The 10,937-nt window shown below is 37.9% G+C and overlaps 1 protein-coding gene across 1 annotated transcript; it reads left to right on the forward strand.

Moving 5' to 3' along the window:
• Positions 1-8,511: 8,511 nt before the first annotated feature.
• Positions 8,512-9,526, forward strand: LOC107152204 (olfactory receptor 1N2). The gene has a single exon (XM_015497737.2). It carries the CDS (start codon positions 8,572-8,574, stop codon positions 9,523-9,525), a length of 954 nt encoding a protein of 317 aa, XP_015353223.1. The 5' UTR covers positions 8,512-8,571; the 3' UTR covers position 9,526.
• The last annotated feature ends 1,411 nt before the right edge of the window (positions 9,527-10,937 follow it).

A 10,937-nucleotide genomic window follows, 5' to 3' on the forward strand; every position in this document is an offset into this window, starting at 1 on the left:
TCAATAAAATTAGGGACACAACTCATTATATGAATGGGCACGTCTCATTATATGAATGAGAAACTCAGCAAAGATATAAAGATAGTGAAAAAGAACCAAGAATGTATTCTGGAGATGAAGAACTCAATAAATCAAAGAAAAGCATAGTTCAAAGCCTCAACAATAGACAAAAATCAAGCAGAATTTCTGAACTTTCTGGAAGGCATTTTGAAATAACTCAGACAGATAAAAAGGGAAATAATTGGAAGAGAAATAAAACAGAATAAAGAAATTCTACAAGGCTTATGGGACACCATTTAAATGACAACTTTTTTCTTTTCTTTTTTTTTTAGTTTTATTGATTTTATTTTTTTAAATACACAACAGTGGAATGCATTACAATTCTTATTACACATATAGAGTAAAATTTTTCATATCTTTGTATATAGAGTATGATCACGCCAATTCATGCCTTTATACATGTACTTTGTTTGGCGTTTTTTTTTTGCATAACAGTTCTTATTACACATACATATCACAATTTTTCATATCTCTGTTTGTATATAAAATATGTTTACACCCAATTTGGGTCTTCATACATGTACCGTGGATAATGATGTCTATCATATTCTACCGTCCTTGCTAATCTCCTGCCCCCTCCCTTTCCCTCTCACCCCTCTTACCTATCTAGAATTCATCTAGTCCTCCCATGCTCCCCCTCCCTACCCCACTATGAGCCAGCCTCCTTATATCAGAGAAAATATTTGGCATTTGTTTGTTTGGGGTTGACTAACTTCACTTAGCATTCATTATCTTCTCCAACACCATCCATTTACCTGCAAATGCCATGATTTTATTCTCTTTTAATGCTGAGTAAAATTCCATTGTGTATATATGCCACATTTTTTTTATCCATTCATCCACTGAAAGTCATCTAGGTTGGCTCCACAGTTTAGCTATTTGAATTGTGCTGCTATAAACATTGATGTGGCTGTGTCCCTGTTGTATGCTGTTTTTAAGTCCTTTGGGTATAGTCTGAGGAGAGGGATAGCTGGGTCAAATGGTGGTTCCATTCCCAGATTTCCAAGGAATCTCCATACTGCTTTCCATATTGGCTGCACCAATTTGCAGTCCCACCAGCAATGATGAGTGTACCTTTTCCCCCCCATCCTTGCCAACACTTATTGTTGTTTGTCTTCATAATAGCTGCCATTCTTACTGGAATGAGATCATATCTTAGAGTAGTTTTGATTTGCATTTCTCTGGTTGCTAGACATGATGAACATTTTTTTCATATATTTGTTGATTGATTGTATATCCTCTTCTGAGAAGTGTAAATGACAACTTTTTATATTACCCATGTTCCAGAAGGTAAACAGAAGGGGAAATCATAGAAAACCACTTCACAAAATAATAGCTGTAAAATTCCCAAGACTTAAAAGAGATATGCATACAAATCCAGACAGTGCAAGGATCCCAGTTGTATTCAGCCAAAAAGGTTTGCTGCAGAGCATATTATAATCAATCTGTTAAAATTATGTAAGAAGAGAAAATTCCATAGTCACTTATAAAAAAAATCTCAATTATACTAACAGCAGATTTCTCAGCAAAAAACTTCACAGGCCAGAAGATAATGGGTTGACATATTCAAAGTCCTCAAATTAAAAAACAAAACCCCAAAACCCAACCTCATAGCCTATATCCTACAGAAATGATAAAGAAATAGAGATTTCCATAACAAGCAACAACTGAGGAAATTTATCACTACCAGACTACCAGATTGACCTTACCAAAAAGAAAAAAAATGCCTAAGATATTCCTACATCTGGAAATGAAAGGAAGATAGTAAACATCATAGAAACATGAAAAAAGTATGAAATTTACCCTGGTAACAGTTAGGGTAAGTACACAAAGGAAAAAGAGAAGAGATTCAAACTCTATAAATACAGAAAACAACCATACACAAAGATGAATAATAAGATAGGAGAAAAGGAAAAAAAGGAGATATAAAAACAGCCATAAAAATTTACCAAAATGACAGTCGTAACTTCTTACCTATCAACAATAACCTTGATGTAAGTACATTAAAATCCTCACTTAAAAGATTTAGTCTGGTTGAATGGATTTTTAAAATAATAACAAATAAAATTCTGCCTACAGGATAGTCAATTAGTAAAAACACACAGAGACTGTAAGTGAAAGGGTGAGAAAATATATGGGTTGAAACCAAAAGAAAACAGGAGTGCCTATATTTAGATAAAACAGACTTGAAGTTGAAATCATATGAAAAGACAAACAAGTTCTCTATATAATGATAAAGGAATCAATTTCAATGAAAGGATATAACAATTGTAAATATATATGCACCCAATACTAAAGCACTCAATTATATAAAGCTAACATTATTAGATATAAAAGAAGAGATATAATTCAATAAAATAATAATTAAGCATTTCAACATACTGCTTTCAGTAATAGACAGATCATCCAGATAAAAACTTAACAAAGAAATATTGAAATTATTCTTCCCTATAGACCAAATGGACCTAACAGACATTTGCAGAACATTTCATCCAACAGTGTCAGAATATATATTAAGACATGGAATGTTCTACAGGATAGGCCAGATGATAGGCCATAAAACAAGTATCAATAAATTTTAAAAATGTAAAAATTATGTCATGTAGTTTCTATGACCACAATGTACTAAAATTAGATATTAGCAACAAGAACCTCTACAAATTGTAAAACACATATAGAACAAAATCCTCTTGAATGAACAACAGGTCAATGGAGAGATCAAAATGTAAATTTAAAGTTTTTTTGGAAAAATTAAAAAAGGAAACACACATACCAAAACCTATGGGATGCTGCAAAAGCAATACTAACTGGGAATTTTATATCAACAAGTGCCTACATCACAATAAATAAATAAACAGACTTCAAATAAACAGTCTATTGATGCAACTCAAGGAAATAGAAAAACAATAACAATCCAAATCCAAAATTAGTAGAAGGAAAATAATAACAAAGATCAGAAAGGAAATACATGAGATTTAGGCTAAAAAGGCAATAAAAAAGATAAACAAAAGAGCTCATTTTTCAAGAAAATAAATGAAATTGACTAACCTTTAGTTCGACTAATCCATAAGAAAAAGAGAGACGATTAAATAAATAAAACTGAAGGTGAAAAAGGACATTAAAACTGATACCACAGAAATACAAAGGGTGATTAGTTACCACAATGAAAAAAAATATGCCACAAAATTGAAAATTCTGGAAGAAATGGTCAAATTTCTGGACACATATGCCGCAGTCTGGCTGGGCACAAAATCACGAGCCACCACACAGCTTGTAGATTCAAACAGCAACTCTTTATTCCCGAACTCACACCAGCCGTATACAAACACGTTCTGGGGAAATCCACGTTCTCTGCCCAAATCCACGTTCTCTCCCAAATTCACCTCCACTGGGCATCTGTCTCCCAAAATATACTGTCTGAATCCCGTGAGAACTCAAGGGGAACTCAGGCAGCAGGATACGCCCTATTCCCAGCAGGAATAATCTTAAACCTGGAACGCCCTAAACCCGATTATCCTAAACCGGGAACACCCTATCCGCCCTGGTCCTTGAGCAAAGTCACCTACATGCAATGTCACTGCAAAATGTCCTATTTCCACGAGTCCTTCCACTAAGCAACATGGGGTACGCTGGCAAGGAAATTGTCATACCTACTTGGCTAATGGCTCCCAGCAATGAAGGACAAAAACCATAAGGTCATCAAAGTAGATTCAGGTAAAGCATTTGATAAAATCAACATATCTTTATGATAAAAACCCTCAACAAAACCCTGATTTGATCAATACACATGTATAAAAATGCATGTGTATAATTTTACTTGATAATCAAAGACCATTTTTTAATGTTTAAGGAGGTGGAAATGCTAGCTACCCTAATTTGACTATTAGATATTTTATACATATTTTTGAATTATTCCACTATGACCCATAAATATGCACAATTAAATTAATAATAATAATAAAACAAAATGTAGGGGGGGAAGTTAATAACTTCACCACCATATTTTTATGTGTCAGGAAGGGTTTTCCTTCTCTTTTGGTTAATTCAGGTAAATGCTTGAGAAGGTAGATCTGCTTGCCCTGATATGAACATTACATAATTATACATGCCTCAAAGTATCCCATGGTTTCCTATCAATATCTACAATTCTTATTGTTAATTTAAAAAGTTTTAAATGGGCATTAACTATCAAAGCTTCCCAACATGGTAATGGTAATATCAAGATACAGATGATTTCATTGATGGATTCTTTAAACATTGAAAGAAAAACAAACACACAAACAAACAAGAACAGGATGAGCCAGGTGTGGTGACACATTTTACGAGGCAGCATCATGTGGTATGGATATGGTGGACACAGGGACAACTTACATCCCAGGCAGGAAGAGTGAGTGACTAGAGATTTTATTATGCTACTCACATGCATAATTTAAAATTTCATTTTTTTGAACTATAATTGACCTCATGTATCGGAAACTGTGGAAAGCAAAACCATAAAGAGGGAGATGACTGTTTATTCATCAGTGGACTGTCAGCCACAGTGAGAGTGGAACGAAGCAGAGTTAAACACTTCCTGTCCTCACCCCAAGAATCAGGGATATCTATGGCAGTCATCCCGCATCTCTATCACCTTTTCGTTGGTATATGCATGGGGTGTACAGGAATCTTATATTCTTACAAATTCCAATTAAGAGGAAGAGGACACAGGGAACTGCATTAGAGGGAAACTTATTTTCTCCTGAACCTCATTTAGATGTCACCAGGATCTTGGATATTGAGTCGATGTTACAATGGGATGAAATTCCGAGACTCTTGGGAAGAAGTGAGTCTTGGGTTATATGTAAATACTTTGTGGCGAGAGTACAAGCTGTGGTACACTGAAGATGGTCAAAACTAGTTTGCTAGCCTTCCCATGGAGTGATAGTGCTTAATTTCCTTCCCTTAGTAACTGGCCTGGACTTAGTGACTTGCTTGACTACATGGGCAGTGAAAGTGAGGGTCTGGAATTTCTATAAGCCAGGTTCAAAGTTTTGGTGGACCATACAGCTTCCACCTTGACCTCATAGAATTTCCTCAAGGCGTTGACTTTCAGAACCTTGCTCCTATGCAGTGGGCTTCCCCAGGATGGTGGAAAAACTACCTACAGGTATTTAGGTCTAACTAACAAATGGAGAATGCATACGTTACTAAAAATGGAACAGATACAGGTGACTACTAAAAAGTATTTAAGTACAGATAGATTCTTTTTTCCTACTATAATATAAATTGCAAGTAAATTAAAGATTTGAATATAATAGTTAAAACTTATAGGAAATAGCTAAGTGGAATTGCCATGATTATGAATGGAAAGGATTTTAAATATGGAGATAATGGGGAAAAATTACAATGTAAAGTATCTGTCAACTTTGACTACAAAATAATTTTAAAACATTTTAGACATAATGGAATGACTAGGACAGAAAAAAAATAAAAATTTTATTTTATTGTCTTTAATATCCATTTAAAAAGGTGTGAACACTTCACTAGGGAAAAGGGCAAATATATTAACAGGACTATTTCAGGAATAATTGCTTCATTCAAATCAGATGAAACAGGCTTCAGGAGTAGAGCACTTGCCTAGCATGTATGAGACCTTGGATTCAATCCCACCACCATTAAAAACAAACAAACAGATAAAACAAATGTTCTTCCTAGTAAGGAAAGAAATTCGAGTTTAAAAACAGTTGGTTATTGGCAGGTACAGTGGCGCACAACTGTAATCCCAGTGACTCAAGAGCCTGAAGCAGGAGGATCACAAGTTCAAGACCAGCCTCAGAGACTTAATGAGATCCTTGGCAACGTAGTGAGATCCTGTCTCTAAATAAAAATTTAAAAGGACTGGGGATGTAGCTCAGTGGGCTCCTGGGTTCAATTCTCAGTACCAAAAAAAAAAAAGTTTGATGAAACTGTTAATGATTCAAGCATGATCCTAATAAACTAACAATAATACTGGAATAAAGCATAGGGGTTAAGAGAATGGTATCTGGAGTCATGCAGATACAAGTAGGAGGTTCACTTCTTCCATATAATAGTCTTATGGCTTTGATCAGGTGATTGATTATCCTCACTGGGCATCGGTTTTTGTAAAATAGAAATAATAACAATTCCATCATCCTGAGCTGCTTATGTTACTTCTGACCATGTACTGACAGTATCCAAGAACTAGTCAGTATTAGTAAGTACATGGGAGATAGGAGGCGATTTATATGCTCTAAGTGGCATTATGGCTAATGTGCTTTATGTAGACTGTCTCATTTGAGACTTGTGGGTTTTTTCTGGAGGATACTTTGTCACAGAATTGCTCTGTGTAAGGAAATCATAAATGGTCATATTATAGCTTATGCCCTCCATCTCTTCTTCAACCCAGTTTTACCTAGGGCACAGGACAGGAACTAAATTGTCCAGTGCACAGGTGGGAGTTCCCAGGAGACTTGCTGGTTAGGCTGAAGTGCACTACAGTGCAGCAAGAGAATCTCACTCCCCAGACCCACATCTAAGAGGTTAACCCTTGGGAAAGAGATGCCCCAGATCCCCCAGGACCCAGCCAGAGCTGGCTGGAGCACAACTTTCACAGTGACACTGGGGTTGGCTCTAATGAGCACTTTGGGACATGGTGTACCTAGAGCCTTTATAACCCTAAGAAACAGTCCTGTCTTCTAAAGACTGGGAAGCTGATAGTGAGTCACCGTCCAGGTGCTCCTAATGAATGCTGGACTGAGTGGAGCCCCAGCTTTCCTGACTCGGAGTCAGAAAGGTCTCAGAAAGTTCCTCAGTGAGAATTTTCCATCTAAAGGAGAGAATTTAAAGATGCCTAAAATTGATTCTTACTCTAACAGGTGAGGATCTGGAAGGTTAACACACACACACACACACACACACACACACACACACACACACACCTCTTTACTAGCCAAATGATCAGGCACAAGTTTCTGGGTTATGTAATCTGAGTCTGCCTAAGATCAGAAGCCTCTCTATGAACCACAGAAACAAACAGAACTCAAATTCTGTGAGGCCAACATGAGATGGCCTTTTATGCCAGCTTGCTCTGAATCCTAGGAGGGCAGAACAGAGAGGCTACTTTGCTTAGCATGATATTCTCCAACTCCATCCATTTTAATTCAAGAATGCCAAGGTCCAATATTTTTCACCTTGCCTCTATCTGATAAATAATAAATATCAGAGAGATGCAGTTCAAGTGCAGGGGTGTAGGCACAGGTATTCTAAAATATCAGCTCCCAGAATAGATGACAGAAGAGAAGAAGACATAGATAAAGGAGAGCCGTGAAAGAGTAAGAATCCCTGTCCCTCTTGTGAAAGGAACATCCCAGCAGTCAACGGAATGTGGGATATGGCAAAGCCCCCCTGCCCTCAGCCCTTGTGTCCTGTGCTCCCAGATGGGGAATAGTTCAGACCTGGTCTGAATGGATGAGGTCATCTTCTAGGGAGTGGGAGGCAAGTGGAGAGGAGGGTGTCTTTTCCTTTTCAGTCCCACAGAGAAGACTTTAAAGTATATGTGTGTGCCCATGTGCGTGGGCCTATGTGTATGTGCCTGTGTGTTGGGAGAGGGAACGGTAGTGATGGAGATCATATATCTTCTCTTTAATAAGAAAAAAAATTCATAAATTTTTAGAATTTAAAGAAATCATAAATTTCTTTTCTAGTTTTGCCCACGAGGCCGTCCTCAATTCTCATCTCCTCCAAATACGTAACGCTGACTTCTCTGATCAAACTGATCTTTTAGTCCCCGGACCCTGTTATAGCATAGAAAGCACAATTTTATTGGAATGGATACTATCTTTATTTATTTATATAATTAGGTATATGTGACAGCAGAATGCATTTTGATTCATTGTACACAATTGCAGCACAACTTTTCATTTCTCTGGTTGTACACGATGTAGCGTAGCACCATATATGTAGCCATATATGTACCTAGGGTAATGATGTCCCTCTCATTCCATCATCTTTCCTGCCCCATGTCCCCTCCCTTCTCCTCCCTCCCCTTTGCTAATCAAAATGCCTTCATTTTTCCCCATGCCCACCCCCCATTATGGATCAGCATCCACTTATCAGAGAGAACATTTGGCCTTTGGTTTGGGGGGGATCGGCTTACTTTGCTTAGCATGACACTCTCCAACTCCATCCATTTACCTGAAAATGCATAATTGGATAGTATCTTAAATGTTCTCTGAATGTCTTGTGGGTATTTTCTTACATCTTTAATGAGATCCAGAGATTCTCATTGGCAAGGACCATTTACTCTCCTTTATTTTATGGTATAGTTCTGGCCATACAAATATACATATAAAATCTATAATCCTGGAAACTGACAATTTACAGAATACATACACATATAATTAAATATTTAATTATTAGTATATTTTAAACATTTAATTGTTAAATATATTGATAATTAAATATTGTCACATGGAAAGGTTTTATCTGCACAGATAACAAGGACTACAAGGGATGGGAAAACCAAGCCTAGTGAACCAAACTGCTGTTTCAGACTTCCTCCTTTTAGGACTCTCTGAGCGGATAGAAGAACAGCCTCTTCTATTTGGCCTCTTCCTGGGCATGTACCTGGTCACTGTGGTGGGGAACCTGCTCATCATCCTGGCCATCAGTTCTGACCCACGTCTCCATACTCCTATGTACTTCTTTCTGGCCAATCTATCGTTAACTGATGCCTGTTTCACTTCTGCCTCAATCCCCAAAATGCTGGCCAACATTCATATGCAGAGTCAGACCATCTCCTATTCTGGGTGCCTTGCACAGCTATATTTCCTCCTTATGTTTGGTGGCCTTGACAACTGCCTCCTGGCCGTGATGGCGTATGACCGCTACATAGCCATCTGCCAGCCACTCCATTATAGCACAGCTATGAGTCCTCGACTCTGTGCACTAATGCTGGGTATGTGCTGGGTGCTGACCAACTGTCCCGCTCTGATGCACACACTGTTGCTGACCCGTGTGGCTTTCTGTGCCCAGACGGCCATCCCCCACTTCTACTGCGATCCCAGTGCTCTGCTGAAGCTTGCCTGCTCTGACACCCGCATTAACGAGCTGGTGATCATCTCCATGGGTTTGCTGTTCCTCACTGTTCCTCTCATGCTGATCATCTTCTCCTATGTCCGAATTTCCTGGGCTGTGTTCGGCATCTCTTCTCCCGGAGGGTGTTGGAAGGCCTTCTCCACCTGTGGTTCTCATCTCACGGTGGTTCTGCTCTTCTACGGATCTCTTATGGGTGTGTACTTACTTCCCCCATCAACTCACTCCTCAGAGAGGGAAAGTAGGGCTGCTGTCCTCTATGTGGTGATTATCCCCATGCTGAACCCATTCATCTACAGTTTGAGGAACAGAGACATGAAGGAGGCTTTGGGCAAACTTTTTGGCAGCGGGAAAACGTTCTTCTTACCATGACTGAGGTCTAAGCCTAATGCCCAGATCAACTCTTGCCCTCAACCACTTCAGTGATTTTGAGTTAGAGATAGAACCCAAAGGGCATTTCCCTCCTATAGGCTGTGGAAATCAGATGTTCTCCCTCAACCTCCCTCCTACTCTGAGCAGAAAAACCACTGCTAAGAACAGAACACCAGTCCCCACTCCTCACCTCTAAAACCAGCACATTATCCATAAGTCATATGATACTGGGGTCTGGAGCCAGGGAATTCTACCCTGGTAAGGCAGGATGAGAATGCAAACATTTATTGACCTTTCTCAATGTTCTTCATAGTTCCTCACATCAGCCCTTTGAGGTAGAATTGAAAAATTGTGACTTAGGATGCAAAGAGTTTGCTCAAACTAGGTGAGTTTGATTCTAATACCTGTTCTCCTTGTATTGTGTCAACTGTGGTGATCATGATCAGGAAAGCATGAGAGCACATATAAGGCTATATCGAATGATGAAAACAAGAGATAATGATTAAAAACTATATACGTCATGTTATTTCCTTACTATTTCATTTCTTTAACTCATAACAGATATGTAAAAAGAAATCAATATTTGTTTAGTGCCTTCTGTGTGCCAATTTTATACTCAGTGCACGACTTATTTTCTGGGTTCTTTCATAAAATATTTCTTAAAAACTGATTAATCATGCATGCTGGAAATTTTCAGAGCAGTAATTTCATGAGAATCACTCTCGTGGGAATTGGTATTATAAGACACAAAGCTTAACAATGGTTATCTTTATGCAATGGAATTAGATAATAATTTTCTTCTTTATAGCTAGGCGTTTTAAAACATGTAGATATTTTTAATATTGGTAAAGGAAATTTGGGGGTTGGCACCAAAAAAACTCCGATAATTAAAAAGATACCCAAAAGAGATTAAAGAAACATGTAACTAGATCTCCAAGTCTCAAGATTAAGTTCATGCTGGACCACGTTTATTTAAAAGGATGGTGTGGATTTTTGGTGGTGTACAGTAGGTCTTGTTCTTAAAGGAAGACCAAGCATTGCAGGCATTATACTTTGGCCAATCTTTCTTGGCCCTTCTTTCCCTTTTCTTTGGATTGGAAGAGAGAAATAATGAGAATATTAGGGAAACTAGACCAGATCATCCTGGCCTTAAACTTAAGCTATTTTGTCCTGACCATAGCAATCTACTACTGCAATTTCTAGTACCAAAGCAAAGGTCAGAAAAGGAAAATTTTGTGTTTGTAAGTAGTACTTCTGGTTTTGAGAGCTAATTCCTACTTCTAGTATCCCTACCTCTGCTCTCCAGTCACCCAGGCACACCATTCCATTAATAATCTATTTATTAATAGAGGTATTTATTTCTAGGGATCAGCTTATGCAATTGCGGGGAATAACAAGTCTAAAAATTTTAG

This window comes from Marmota marmota, unplaced genomic scaffold, assembly GCF_001458135.2.
Source record: "Marmota marmota marmota unplaced genomic scaffold, marMar, whole genome shotgun sequence".
NCBI classification, from domain to species: Eukaryota; Metazoa; Chordata; class Mammalia; order Rodentia; family Sciuridae; genus Marmota; species Marmota marmota.